This window comes from Haliotis asinina, chromosome 5 (genome assembly GCF_037392515.1).
Source record: "Haliotis asinina isolate JCU_RB_2024 chromosome 5, JCU_Hal_asi_v2, whole genome shotgun sequence".
Lineage (NCBI taxonomy): Eukaryota > Metazoa > Mollusca > Gastropoda > Lepetellida > Haliotidae > Haliotis > Haliotis asinina.
In genome coordinates, this window is record NC_090284.1 from 49,244,992 (window position 1) to 49,261,107 (window position 16,116).

At 39.7% G+C, this 16,116-nt stretch overlaps 1 protein-coding gene across 1 annotated transcript; it reads left to right on the forward strand.

Moving 5' to 3' along the window:
• Window positions 1-4,086: 4,086 nt before the first annotated feature.
• Window positions 4,087-8,121, forward strand: LOC137284695 (ovoinhibitor-like). Its single transcript, XM_067816607.1, has 6 exons — window positions 4,087-4,151; window positions 5,101-5,184; window positions 5,750-5,929; window positions 6,169-6,269; window positions 6,613-6,808; window positions 7,984-8,121. The coding sequence occupies exons 1-6, from the start codon at window positions 4,118-4,120 to the stop codon at window positions 8,049-8,051; spliced, it is 663 nt and encodes a 220-aa protein (XP_067672708.1). The 5' UTR covers window positions 4,087-4,117; the 3' UTR covers window positions 8,052-8,121.
• The last annotated feature ends 7,995 nt before the right edge of the window (window positions 8,122-16,116 follow it).

Sequence of the window (16,116 nt, forward strand, 5' to 3'; positions counted from 1 at the left end):
GTTGGGTATAATAAACACTTGTGTACACGTATCAACATGGAGAGAATGTGAAAATTTGTTCGAATAAGTTATTCGTTATTGTTTGCGATTAAAATGTGAATGTTACTAACTATTCGAATTTTTAACCGTCTTGACCATGAACGTATTCCGGGACCAGCGTTCATATGAATACTTCACGTCTGATAAACGTTTTAGCGATGTCTACCTATAAATACATACTGCGACAGTTATAAATGCCCCATTCAAAAAGCTTATATACCAGTATGAGTGTGCTGTATTCAAGAGTATTGCATTCAATCATATGTGAACTGTTGTCTTATAGAGTTTTCAACTTGTCCTGAGCTACTCTACATATGCACGATCCCGGGGGTAAAATGGCACAAACGACAAGTCAGGTTAACGTCATCAAATAGGGGTGCAGAGGATGATATTAATGGTGCAAGCCATCATACATCGGAAAAATTAAACCATCTGTAGCTTCTTCTTAAAGAGAAGTTAGGACACTGCAGACGATGCCAAACGCGGCAACCCTTAATCTACAACCTATTATTGATTACATGGAATACTGGTTTTGTGTAATCATACTCCGATGACTAATATTTGCCAGTCTTCTTTATTATATACAACCCGCCGTCGAATAGCTAGAACTTTTTTTGTATGTTCACATTGTGTGGTAAGTCAGCACTTACCACAGGGCAGGAATCGTTGTACGACACAAAGTACTGCATGGTGCCACTGCCATTCTTGGCTGCATTACACCTAGCCAGGTTGAAGCGACATGGGTTATCTGTAGTCATTAATAAACAAATTGATAAATAAATGGACCAGAACAGTGTAAATAATGACCTGGGTGGTCCTAGAATTGACTTTTCACCACGAATGCCACCTATCTAGTCTAGTTACACTTGATTTTCAAGTGGATATAACATAGAATTTGGGGGTGATCATGCGGGTATTGGCTATCACACTTTGAAATGTTCTCTACGATGTGTTTTGTTTGTTTGTTGAAATCAGTACAACATATCAAGCAATTAGTCACATGACCCTGATAAATGCAATTGTCCCGTACCTCATACAGTCAAATGGCCATGATCTTAGCCCTTGCCTTCTGATAAGCACTGCTCTGAAATATCTAGGTTGGTACAGAATGACTCGACGTTTATGCCTGGTAATGGTGCACAGAAAGCACTATGTCGGTGTATAGATTTGTGTATGTGTTTGGGTACCAAACATGTGTCGCCAAGCCTGACTACCCGATCTTGTAAGTCACCCCCTATTACAAATGTAAGCTGCTGAAAAACAATTCTAACCCGGATCTTCACGGGCAGACTAAACACATAAGGTGTCTTCACACAGAAGATCGTGTTAAGTTTCAAAAGCCAGTGAGTTAATGACAGCTTTTTAAGATAATGCCTTCTGATAAGCAATGCTCTGAAATATCTAGGCTGGTACAGAATGGCTCGGTAATGATACACAGACAACACTAGATCAGTGTATAGATTTGTGTATGTGTATGGGTTTTGGTAAGAAATATGTCGGTGTCTGACGCATGGAAATAGTTCGTAATAAATACCAAGGTGGCGTTTGTGTACGAAACAGGTTAATACTCCTTCATAAACTCGTATGCCCGACTGTTTCTATGACACGTGTATCCCATTTAACCGAGGCCACTGTTCTGTGTTTGTTTCTGCGAAAATATATTTTTTCGATTTGTATAGTATAGTTTCAGTTGGGTTAAAATTCCCAGATCTGGTCTCCAGCAACCCATGCCTGTAGTCATATATTTCACAACAAGTATGGGTCGGCGTTTGTATATGCGTGTATATACATGTGATGAAACAATGGACGCTGATAGTGGCAACTGGTTAACCATACTACATAAACCAAAGAAGAGGGCAAATACCTGCAGGGTGGTCAAACAGACATTACCATAGAGCTTGCTTTGGGTGGCATTTTAGAAGTTGGGGCCTTTAATAATAATGAACTGTATAGATAACGACATATTAGATTTTTCCTGCTTGACAACGGAAAACGAATCTGCTCGAAACGACAAACATTATGTTAGGCGTTGTTATCCGTAAAATTGGTCATTATTCCATGGGGTCGATAAACGATAATCGATCACGGATCCTGCATGACATTTCCAGTATGTCACTTTGCAAATATCCCCTATCCCACACCTCACCCTCCCCACAATTATATTCGGTTAATTAGCCTGAGAAAAGTGCAAGGCACGATTTCAAGATTTGTCACGTTAGTAGTGAAATATATTACCAGCTGCATTCTTACCATAACTTTGATGTCAGTACAATGGTTTATCAGCTGCTGATCTACAGAAAGGAATCTCTTGTTATTGGAACACTCTAGGCCAAGTGTTTTAATTCTTTTGTGTAATAGTGAAAAGTGCAGTGCAAGCCCTACTTCCCATATGTTAATAATTGTTTGTAGTTGGAAATATACACCAAGAAAACTCCATGAATAACTATTTTTGACAATCAATGGCGCTATTTTGTTTCGGCGTCATTCTAAAAGTTAGTGAGTCAGAAATGAAGCATGCAAGTTTATGGATGACTAGTTGTTTATAATATTGTATAGACCGACGTTATCCAACTAAATATATACATGTCAGCAAAAATGTGTTTGTTGTATCATTACGCAGTATATAAACTTACTTAAGATATGTAGCATCAATATCTATTTGAGGACACGACACATGATGTTATACACCTCAGAGGAAGTATCACAATACACTGCGGAGACACAGGTCGCTACAATCTACTTCTGCGAATGTACATAAACCTCAGTTTTTCACCTTCCAAGGACGCGCATGTGGCACATTGTATGTCTTCAGGGAGAAAGTGTGACTAAGTATACCTTTTGAGACATATTAAATATGCAATTCGTTTTTTAAGAAACATAAACACAACACTAACTGCCTCTTGAAAGGGTGCCAAAGCAAGGACGGCTCATCAGTACTTTACCGGCGGTTAAGTCAGGAGACACATTACAGTATACCCTGAGGACACATGTAAGCAGGAACGCCATGACAGGTGGAGCCGCGTCCGAGGAAGGATGGCCTAAATGAGGAGTTTATTTACTTTCTCCATATAGAGAGACTATGTTAATGACATAATAGTTTGGAAAATGCGGTCATCGTGAAATATGTTAGTTGTCGTTAATGGTATTTTAATCTGAGTTTTAATTCTGTCCGATGAAGAATTCTCTCCCAGTGGCTACACTTAGCTCATGGTATATGGCAATTCTGCATCAAATATGAAGTGTATGCAAGAAAGTATCGTACATTCTTTTGGATACACCAAGGGAAGCATATGCTCCATTGAACAAGTATTGAATGAAGATACCCCTTGGTCAGTTCATGTCTCGGGACTCATAAATTGTTTTCGAAAAGAAAATATCTTTGTGCACTCTTTTTGCCTGAGTAATTAAAGTTATGGAATAGTCCGGAAACGGATTATTGGTCATTAAGGTGTACATGGGAGGTTCTTGATGTCTCATTATACTCAGACTTTCCTTTAAGATTTTAGTGTGGGATGATACGACACATAAATCAAGTAAAGAGTCTCGAGCATCAGCAGAAACGTCCCCGAAGGTGAACAGGCAAAATGTCAGTGAAAATAATGCACATATCCATCAATAGTTCAGACTCATCTAATACACTCACTATATTTTATATGTTTGATGGGTAGCATATCTGGGTCACTGAAAATCGGTACCGAAAGCAAAAGGGTGAGGATGCTCTGTCTTAGGGGTTGACCGTTTACAGTTTATGAAAGAAAATGAACAGGAGCCCTGAGCCTTTTTTCATTTTACTCTAAAGCTGTGGAAATTTCGACCAGTCACAGTTTCTAGTTTTGCTTGGACTTTCTGGGATATATTTGATTCCGAGTGAATATGACAGACAAGACCAGAATAAGAGGTACGCGAATCAAGTTTGCTAGGAAAACCAATCAGCCAATCATAATCCACACTGGAGAAAAGTCTTCCTTTATCATATGATAAAAGCAGCTTTAGATAAACAGGGGTCACCTTGACAGGTACTTGAAATTAGAAAAAAACCCGTTATCATTTCCCAGGGTAAATTCCGTGGACATTGGACATGTTGGTTTTTATTTGTCTCTCGCTTGTCGCTGGTATGTATATGTTGATCTTTTGTAGTTGGAATAGTTGGTAGGCCGAATGTTGCTCAAGGATTACAGGGATCTTGCCACCTGCAAATCTCGCCACCTGTTTCTTTTTGTACTTAGGAAACATTCATACTGTGATTTCAATGCAGAACTGTCTTACTCATAGACTGGTCAGCGCTAAGTTGACTTTGAAACATAAAACTCTCTGTTGTCCCAATAGGTGCCGTGCAGTTTTTGCCACTGTATTGTTTTTCCCCTCAAAATCTATTTTTCAAAACGTGCTTTTAGTCCCGTAGAAAAATACTCAGCATTGTAAAATGTAAATTGTACGTTATGCAATGTTTGATGTACCATTTTGTTAATATACAACAATCTCGGAACTTGTAAAAATCATGTCTTATGCGTTTGTGTGAATATGACTGAGTGTGTGAGTTGGGTTACGCAACTGTTTGCAATATTCCAGCAATATCAAACTGGGGTCACCAGAATCGAGAACGCTTCTGACGTTCTCACTAGGCTACCCCATTGCCCTATGTGAATACCAGGCATAAACGTTATGTTTATAATTATGCATTTACTGTAATAGAAAAACTCAACTAAAACAAATGTTGCAACATTTTTGTCTTAAACTGAATTCTTTTTCTGTTTTTCATTGGTTGTCATTACTGATCTATCGTTAGGGTAGTTGGAAAAGCCCCTTATGATCCATCTGTTTCTATGTCTTGTCTTAATATGAAGTGTAAAACCCGTTTCTGTTGCAGTCATCGAAACAGTTCCAGTGGGCCAGTAAACCGAGTAGTTCGCAATGCATCGATAACATATATTATTCTTTTACATCACAGATTTAAGTGAACAGATTCCTTCAAGCATCCTGCATCGATATGTTCGCCTTTTCAAGTCACGTGGAACGTGGTTAGGCGCAGACTAAGAATAGTTTGGCTGTTTTAAATTTCAGTTGCACTTGGTGCTCCATCGTCTTGCATCCGGAACTGCCAGTCAACGAACTCTCCTGTGTGTGGGTCGGACGGACGTACTTACAGTAAGTTTTAATTCTGCAGTTCATATGTTGAATGTCATACCGTTTAGACCTTATGTATTGAACGAGAAGATGCTATAGAAGGAGAGGTGTAAGGAGTACATGCAAAGACCTTGCTGTTTCTCTTCTGCGTCTTCGAGTTCAGGATATAAGGTCTAAAGGCACTTGTGTGACGTTCAATATTTATTACATATTCTTTTCATGACACAGAATGGTTTTACTCTAAACTCACTACTGAAACGTCTGTAGTGAGTTACCATGACCTTAGTATCACTACACGCAAGGGACATTCCTCTGCCTGATGCCATTGACCAAGAACCAGGCTCTTTATCACAATAGATACAGAACAGAATAACTGACACGAAACAACTTCCATTTGAATAAAACTATAATGTTTTAAAGACCAGTTATAAATTAAGATGCTGACAGACCGACCGAAAACAGTACATCCGGCAGTCGTGTAGCATAGAATTCGACTTAGCCCGCGATATGAAATGACATTCTTCTGTTTGACTTTGATACTGGTAAATTCGGAATGTAAGCTATATTAATTATTTGTGATATACAGTGAATTCTTGTGATCTGCACAACGCTAACTGCAGAAACATAGAACTGGGCCTCACACACATCCGCTACTCTCACAGCGGAGCTTGTGGCAACATCCGCCGCGCTCATAACACCGCCTCTTGTGACCAAATCTGTGACGAGGAAAGGTCCCCAATCTGCGCATCTGACGGCGTGGTTTACGGTAAGAGATTTGTAGCTGACGTTTGTTTAACGCCGCACAAAACAATATTCATTAATGTGACATCTGCTGTCAATGATTTTATTCTAATATTCTTTAATAGAGAGATATTATAATCAATACAAGTGACTGCTTCCACTGAAAAAAAGAGCACTGCCTATTAAAAGACAATTTCAAATGAATATTTTTATGGATATAAATATTTTACATGGACAAACCCAAAGGTATTCCTTTCCCAATAGACAACAACTGTCGCTTCAATCAGGCCCAGTGTCATGCTATCAAGAACGGCACCCGTCTCTCCATTGTGTCGTACGGCTCCACCTGCCCCACGCCTGTGGAAGTAAGTGGAACTTAAGTCTTCGAACATGCTTGTATCACCATTATATGACAGGGATTCATATAACTGGGGAAGATCCAGGATAGCATTGGTCTTCAGCAACCCATGCATGACGTCAAAAGCGACCACAGGGATCGTGTGGTCAGGCTCTTTGACGTGGATGACAATGACATCATAATCCCTATTGCGTAGGTCCATGCTCATGCTGTTGATCACTGGATCGTCTGGTCCAGACACGATTTCTTACAGACGCCGCCATGTAGCTGGAATATTGGTGAGTGTGGCCACCAACAACAGTAATACTAACAAACCAACCAAGCACAATGACCATATTCCCATGTTCTAGGCTGATTGTGAGAAGTATGCGGTAAACACATCTGACATCGCTATAGAAGGACCCCTTGGTGGCACCATCCAGACACTGTGCCCTCACAGCCAAATGCCAGTTTGTACCAACCATGGAACGTTCATCGGCGAATGCCAATTGTGCCAACACATCAACTCCTATATTGACAAAATCAAGTACAACCCAACACTTCCAGGTATGTTTTATGCAACTTGTTAGATGCAAACACCAACTGATTGGAATGACAGAACGTGGATCTTTGTGATCTTAAAAGCTGAGTCCTAGATGAAGCTTTGTGACGTCATAGTGCTGTATCAGTGTTCGCAATACCATCTCGAATGTCAATGAAAGGATACATTGATAAGGTTAGGTATTTAGTGCAATGACACATATTTGGTTAAGCCTAATTGTGGAGTGCAGTAGTGCAGTGGTAAGGCGTCTGCATATCACGCCGAAGGTCCGGGTTCGATTCCCGGTGGAGGCACCAAGGTTCGGAACTCGAGGTAGATACATTTGCGTAGTATCCTGGGACAAGATACTTAGATCCAAATTGTGTCAGTTCATCCAGCTTTAAAATGCGTACCCGTGTGGATGTGCTGGCAATGTGAGTGTTTATTTCATTATGGCTAACAGGCAGCATGGCCGTATGATTCCCAGGGAGTTGGAAAAGCATTAGAGCCATATAAGCTATTACTACTACTATTACTAATTATAGAGATGCTATTTGAAATTTTGTCTCTGCAAATGAAGGCATTGTACATCTGTCGTGCTCATTATTTTAGGAATAGTGCCAATGTCAACCTCAAGGTTTCTTTGTACGATCTAGTGTATGAGTTATAAGTAACCACTTACCCAAGCATGGAACTCACAAACCAAAGCATATAGTCTGGGATGATTTACAATTCGAACCTTCGTGCAAAGGATTGCCAGAATAAAGATACGCAAAAGTCTCAAAGCGAACTGTAGTGTTCTTACCGACCTCGATGACAATGCTATGCCGCATGCCTTTAGAAAAATCATGACACATTGGAAACATATCAACATATACATATAATACTCTTCCCTGTTAAAACGAGGCGGTGGTTTATCCTAGAGGTTAAAGCGTTCGCCCGCCCCACTGAAGACCCGGGTTCGATTACCCACATGGGTACAATTGGTGAAGCCCATTTCTGGTGTCTGCAGCCGTGATATTGCTGGAATAGTGCTAAAAGCGGCGAAAAACCATACTCTCTCACTCTTTAAATGATAATACTTCAGTCATGAACATGACAGTGATTCGGGACAGAATGAACAATGGTTATTATCTTGAAAGGACAAATGTGAATGTTATGGTGTTTTGGTAAATGTTCATGAATAATAAATATGTTTCAGTGCCAGACTTCAAGATCCTCTACAGTGGCACTTGCCACACCGCGTTACACCCAGGGTTCATCCGTTGAGGCATCACACCCTTGTAATGTGATGAAGATGACAGATAGTCAAAACAAAAAAGAATAAACATTTGATTCCGAACATAATTATATTTGAATAGAAGCAATAAAATCCATTCCACATTCACAAGGAGTCCGTAACCAGGGCAGCGTTCGATTGTGACCTCATCATGAGCTTGTTTTCATGCATCGCTATCCAATATTTTGACACCAGGTGTGCGTGTCTTTCTGGCAATCGGCAAAGACACTTGCCAAGGCTCGTCATTGCTTTCACCTGAAACAATTTGCCAGTGTATAATATGGGAATTTCATCAGATAAGAGTTTGTCTCCATCTGTAGGTTTCGCTTCTTCGTCAAATTACTTTGTTTGGATTTGGGCAGCAGATTGTTATGGCTACAGAAACAAATTCGCAGTGAGTGAGTGGAGGCATTTTGTTTAACGCCGCACTCAGCAATATCCCAGCCACGTGGCATATTCATGTGAATAATCGTTTCTGGACCTAACAATGGGGAATCGAACGCAGGTCTTTGGAGAACGAGAGAACACCTTAACCTCTAGGCTACCCCACGGTCCCAGTGGTAGGAGCCTGCTTGCAAACAAACATTTGATCTATCCATTAGGGTTAAATAAAACATAAATAACTGTACAGTCTGATGTAAACAGATGCGATGTTGTTTAGGAACTCTCAGATGACATATAAGGCATATGGAAACATTGTCAACCAGCAATACAAGAAAAACTACAGGTCACGAGAGTGACAAGAAAAACAGCATTGTCATTCCATTGCACAATACTAGATTCCGATAGATTAAATGTATGTGTCATAGAACAGTACTAAATTTATACATGTGACATTGAACAGTTGTAGAATACCCATGGGATGGGTTAAACATATGTGACACTGAATAATACTAGCTTCAGACTTGTCAAATATATGTGGCACTGAAAAATAGTAGATTTTAAACAGTTAAAAATGGACATTCAATGATGGCAGATTCTGGTTGTAACGTGTTGCATTTGGGAATACACTTTGTCAGCAAAGTGAAGATTCTAGTACTTTTTAGGGTTAAGTCCTACCAGGGATTCAAAGTCAGTGATCTGACAAAGTCACACAACTGGTAGCCTAGACCACTTACCTCTCTCAGAAGAGGAAATATCGCATAACTAAGGTTCTCGTTTCAACGTACATGCACCTACTGTGTTAATTATATATCCATTCTTCTAAATAAGCCCGCTAGCTTTATCTCGGAATTTGCAGTTGTTCGAGAAGGGAACCAACTCTGCTTGCCTTGACGAAACAAGAGTTAACATCGCGAAATTAGCTCGTGATCACATTAATATATTTTACTGAAATAAGGTAACTGTGCATCAGTTTATGTTTGGCCATTTTAATGCAAAAGACAGTAACGTGATTTATGATGTTTTCTTCAATCACTGTTTTACTGTCGACAGGATAATAATTATTGAAATCTGTATGATTTGACACTAGGTATCGTGACATGCCCTTGAAAAGATGTCGTGTCATAAGTCAGTTCACAAATTGGCGTTCAAGCAGGCTTGACAGCGGCAACACAGAGACGACACTAAACTACGCTTTGGAGTGTTGTTCGATGTCAGAACCAACGCTTTTCCCAAATCATCTAACATGTGGACGCATATTATCTTGATGAAGCATGAAATTATGAATGAACGGCTGCACGTGAGGTCCAATGATCTCAACCCTTATCGCAGACCTGTAACATTGCCAATAAAAATGGCTAGTTGAATCCAGCCATGAAATATGATTCCTCCCACATCATAACGGTAGTCCCGCCAAACTGTTGACGCTGAACAACGCACCCGTCAGCTTACACTCTTGACCTGTCGTCTGAGTTGTTCATGATGTGAGCGTAGTTTAGGCTGAAATGAACGTGTTTTTCTCAACAGTCAGCGAACAGTCAACTGTTCTATTGCAAGTGTTAACTTCAGGTGTCAAAAAGCATGCAGAGATTAAGTTCATTTTGCACGTGCTACGCGCGATGCATGACATCAAAAGGGTTTATTTAGGGATATTGTTTAGAACTTATAACCGTGATTTCTTTAGGTGTATAGGCACTAAACATATAAAAGATAACTTCACATATATATCTTTTTGTCAAAAACTCTTTATCTGCAACAAGACAAAAAGATCATTCGCCGGTCAACGGCTCTCTCCTTTTCACAAAGCTCTCGTAAGCCTAAGATCTCGTAACTTTCCTCACACCGTTCCTACCTTCTATACTGTAGTTGTAACAATACGAGAGCTTGTGAAACCTGGCTCTGAGGCTCCTTTCACAAAGCAACCTTAACTAAGCTTAATAGTAACTCCCATTCTTTAACACTGCACTAAGATTACCTACGTCTAAGTTAACCTTAGCAAAGGTTGCTTCGTGAAAGGAGTCCCTGGTGTACAATAACAACTAGGTGTCGTGACAGGATACACGTAAGCATTAATCGTATGACATTACGACAGCGACAGCCGAAGACGTATATCGTACTCATATTATGGTTACGTTTGTGATCTCATCATGTTTTTGACGTCTTACTGACTATAGGTATATAGGTAGGTATATATGCTCTATAGTTTCAGTACACACTTACGTACTGAGCTACAATGGGAAGGATACAAAACTACACTTTTCAATTAAACTTCGGTTTAAACAGCCTCGTTAATATTTTTTCTTTTTCCATCCGTAATTGGTTATCATTGTTACACAACTGATAAGACGGAAATATAGTAAACTGCCCATTCCCGCATTCATAAATGTGCCTGCTTACATTTATATATCGCACGAAGGATTTCGTATATGCTGTCTACCTACAGCGACACGGTTCTTTACTTGCATTCCAGTTTCTTCCATGTAATGTTCACCACATCCCGCATGTTAAGACACATAACGTTTTTCCTGCGGCAGTTTGGAAGTAAAATAGTTTTTTCTTCACAAAATGTAAATTTGCAATCTTCAGTCTTCAGTTATGATCGAACAAAATCCACATTGAGGTGTGTGACATTTGTTACACAGACGGTGTTTGCATTTTGTGAACACTAGATGGATAATGGGTTTGTCTTAGGCTTTTAGGCTGCCTTGTGGCATAAATCAACTCACTTTTATACAACATTGGAACATTTGCTTTTATGAAGGACATGACTGTGCAGTTATTTGGATTGTAGGTACAAACAGATGGAAGAATGTCCATCTCTGTATTTTTGTCTTTTGTTTTCAAAAGTGTCTCTCTTGGAATTTTTACTGCTTTACGAAGATGTGGATATCCTTATAGTTGAAGATATGTCTTCAATTCTTCTAACCGTACATAACTTGTGTCCACATCCGGAGCAATAGTACACCCTCTTCTTGCCATTGCATATGGAATATTTAGTTTTGCTCATTATGGTCGAATTCCATGGTGAATGAAATCAAGGGATGGATCGAATCAAGAATATTCGGCAACTCTTCTACATTTGAAATCTAAATAAGAAAATGTCTTCTCCATGTTTCACGAGGATGTTTAGCTTTGGTTTCATCCACTGACTTTGCTTCTTTGGAATATAACAATTCTTCTGTATATCCGATATAATAACTGGATATATAATGAGTTTCTTTAAATACATGGGTCATCATTACAATATTACCTACAATGAAGAATGTCATAGCAGGAATTTTAGAAATAAGCAATTTGTCTCTCACATTAAACCGTTACAATTCATGCTACAGATCAATCACGCAAGTCTTTTCTGATTTATGGCTTCAAGATGTTAGTCCCTTTCATATGAACTAGTCCGCAAACAGAGCCTGTTAATTACTGCAACAAATTTGTCAATGCTAATTCCGCAAATGTGCTTCAACAGTTCAACAGACATACTGCATTTATTCCACAAACATACCACAATACTGGGTGGGGAATAGCCTAGCGGTTTGGACCTGACAATGCAGTAAAGTCTGAAGAGGCTCAGGTCTTCCACTTTGTTCAAACCCACGAGCACAGGTGACCAATAGTTTTCAGGCTGCAAATAAAGAAAAGCTTTTGTTTGTTCTATAGTTTTGAATATAATTTAGGAACATTATTTTCTGCAAAATGTGAGAGAGGAGAATCTCACCAAGGAGAGGCAGGAGTGTGCTCGCAGATACATCTCTTCAAGCTGTGTATCTGTCTCACAGCCAGTGGACCACATCATTTTCCCTTCCGCCCAGGCTTTTAGTACGGAAGCGCTGAAGGGACATGAGTATGAGAATTTTTTTTAATATATATTTCGTGCGCACGAGATACTAAAATGTGCGCACGATATAATATAGCGTGCGCACGATATACGAAAGCGTGCGCACGTTATAATATAGCGTGCGCACGATATGACGGGAGAAGATTTTTTAAATCATATATCGTGCGCACGAGATACTATAGCGTGCGCACGATATACTAAATTGTGCGCACGAAATACTGATGCCTCGTGTCGTGTCAAAGCCATTTGAAACCATGTAAGTGTTGCAAGATTTGCTAAATCGAGCGCACAATATGCTATATCGTGCGCACGCTTTGTTAAATCGTGCGCACGCTTTGTTAAATCGTGCGCACACTATACTATACCGTGCGCACGCTATAGTATCTCGTGCGCACGATTTAACATTTAAAAATACGTGTCTCCTTTCATTTTGTGCGCACGCTATGTTATATAGTGCGCACGCTTTATTATATCGTGCGCACGCTTTATCATATCGTGCGCACGCTTTGGTATATCGTGCGCACGCTATATTATATCGTGCGCACGTTTTCGTATAACGTGCGCACGCTTTCGTAAATCGTGTGCACGCTATATTATATCATGCGCACACTATAGTATCTCGTGCGCACGAAATATATATTAACAAAAATTCTCATACTCATGTCCCTTCAGCGCTTCCGTATTTTAGCAAGGCAAACAGCTACAAGATGGAAGTCCACATGAGGTTCCAGAATGAAGCAGGGCTTTTGGAGGCCTAGTGGTTAACTCGTCCCACCGAAGACTCGGGTTTGATTCCTTACATGTGTGAAGCCCATTTCTCGTGTCCCCGACAGCGACATTGCTGGAATACTGCTAAAAGCGGCGTAAAACTATACTCTAAAATGAATCTCCAAGCTTGAGGTGACGCCTTTAACCAGTTTAAATGGATATATTTATGTTTCTGTGAAAATGATACATACTGAACAACAAAAGAACAAACACAAAATGTCATCTCATAAAAATAAGCGCGTATGTTCATATCCATTCTCTTCCCACAGTGGTTACTGGTCACATCTTCCTTCGTAACCTCTGTTCTAATGCGACCTTTTCATGGTGCGAGTGTTCAAGACTCGTGATTGGAGGCAATCAGATTTAGTAGTGCAATCAGCGACCTTATTTCAAAAGTGATCGTTCGAAAGATCTCGGTAATTTCCGGAAGCATCGTGAAAACTAGAACCTCTTCCCGAACATGTCATATTTGTTTCTCTACATTGCTTGCATTTGTCAAGTTGAATCTAAGTCGATGTAACACGTGTTCTGATTGAACAGAAAAAGGGAGATAAATCTGCTGCCATCTTTTGCCACTTGGGGATTTTATGAGAACCGCGAAATATGGCCGTATTAGAACAGAGGCTCGTAGGAAGATATGACAAGTAGACTCTGTGGGAAAAGAATGGTTCATATCTTCTATTTGAACACTTGACAAACAACCAGTTTTATTTCTTTATGCTGTTCAGTATAGTTATGCTGGGAATCAAGAGCCAGTCTAGCTTTTTTATGGACTTTAGCAGTCTGCTCTCAGAATGCGTACGTCTCCAATCTGTGTCACGTTCGTTTTTATGTTACTCAAATGTCAACAGTCGTTATGTGAACCTGCCTCGTCGACGCCCAGGGACAGAGTCGTTCTGCGTTCTCGCTATTCACCTGGAGGAGGTCATACAGTTGGGCTACAAGCAAAACCCATACGGCTGCAACGGTTTTTTTGTGTCTGTTGTGTTACAGTTTACAGACATGCCGAGATCTTCTTTTTACATGACACATAATTAGTTGTCGGTTGCTCTGTAGTTCAACGTTGCACTCGTCAGCTTTACAGTACTGAAAAATGCATGTTGTTTCCGCGTTTCTTTTGGATTGTCATTTCAAACGGTTCACTTTTTATCGTCTCTATTGTCTCATTTTCGGAAATATACTTACATGTAGAATACAATTTCGGCTACATCGTACGGTTACACGTCAACCGCTGTGTTTGTTGTTATATTCATAATCGAGCTATGTGGCGGCGGTCTGTAAATAATCGAGTCTTAACCAGACAACCCAGTGATCAACAGCATAAACATCATTGGCAGTTGGGATACGATGACGCGTCGCCTCTTACGACATACGTAGGTTACTGAAAATGAATTCGAACCCGGATCTTCACGGGAGACAATTACAGTACCACCTAGCTCACATTCTTACTCTACGTGTATGAAGACTCGTGAAGGTCCCGGGGTAGAATTGACCTTCAGCAACCCATGCTTGCTATAAAAGGCGACTATACTTGTCGTAAGAGGCGACTAACGGGATCGGGTGGTCAGGCTCGCTGACTTGTTTGACACACGTCATCGGTTCCCAAATGCGCAGATCGATGCTCATGTTTTTGATCACTGGATTGTCTGGTCCAGACTCGATTATTTACAGACCGCCGCCATATAGCTGGAATATTGCTGAGTGCAGCGTATAACTCAACTCACCCACTCACATGTATGAAAAATATAATGCATATTCATGCAGTTTCATTAACAGCTATTACGTGTTCTTGTGATAAGATGTGAAGGACGACGTATGTCTTATTCTCTACACCACTTTTAGCAATATTCCAGCAATGTCAAGGGTTCACCCATTGTACCCATGTGGGTAATCGAGTCCAGACCTTCGGCGTGACGAACGAACGCTTTACGCACTAGGCTACCCTACCGTCCCCAGTTTGTAAGACAAAGAAGAAAATATCTGACAGGTTAGATTAGCATTAAAGAGCACTGAGGACAGTATCTTCTGTATGCGCCCCATGTCAAACAAAACAAGGGAAAGTAGACATTTCAACCCAACAAAGAAATAAAATACGAATTAAAATATGCTTCAAGAAAAATGTCTTCAAGGGAGTTTGGAAAAAAAATGAAGATGCCAAGCTAAGTCTTTCTACGTATTGCTGAAAACCACTAGAGCGCTACATTGATGAGTTTTTTTATGCGTGGAGACATTGTGTATGTCATGGTTAGTCTGATCTGTTCATGTAAACAACTACAGAATCATACAACCTCATAGTTTACACGTGTGAAAAACAAATTAGCATTGATGCATAATATATTTATTTCAATGTACTTAAATAAATAGGTTTAAGATATTCCCACGACAATGCGTGAAGAACGCATGTATTTCTTATGAGAAAAATGAAGCAAAAACAGAAAGAAGTGAAATTTCATTAAAAGACATAAGAACAATGTACATGGTGTCTGCTGTAAATCAAACACAGATTGGAATGCATACGTTTGAAAGTCTACAAAGAAATAAATTTGAATTGTAATTAGAAAAAGAGTAAGTAAAAAAGTGAAATAAGACTTAAATAGCATTAAGAACAGTATCAGCGGCGTGTGCTCTAAATCAAATAAGGGAGTGGAGACGTTTGAAAACCCACAAAGGACTGAAAGGAATATATTAGAATTAAAATAAGATTTAAGAACAATATATGCCATGTGCATTTTGAAAAAAAATACACGAAATGGCAAAGTTAATGTTTTTCTGTCTATTTGACAGTTACATTGAACATGAGAAGTAATTATATTTTAGATGTACTCTTTACAAAAAGTAGGGGAACCTGAACTTTCAATTGTGTAAAAGTTGACAAACGTTCCAAGAACGGGTATCTTATGAACGCACCACCAATTCCCTCTATTTCCATCCCTAAACACAACTCATGATATGCACATGCACAACACAGTAGCCCCATACACGTGCATGGGGTCCCATTCTTTATTTTGACGATTTTCAAGAAGGTCCAGACATTACTTAGAACATTAATTTTTGACACTCATCTTGCATAA

Excerpts from the sequence above, each read along its gene's own strand:
- LOC137284695 (XM_067816607.1), top strand. The coding sequence starts at position 4,118 with ATGTTGGTTTTTATTTGTCTCTCGCTTGTCGCTG. Across the intron at positions 5,930-6,168 it reads ATCTGACGGCGTGGTTTACG|ACAACAACTGTCGCTTCAAT; the intron begins GTAAGAGATTTG and ends CTTTCCCAATAG. Across the intron at positions 6,270-6,612 it reads CCTGCCCCACGCCTGTGGAA|GCTGATTGTGAGAAGTATGC; the intron begins GTAAGTGGAACT and ends CCCATGTTCTAG.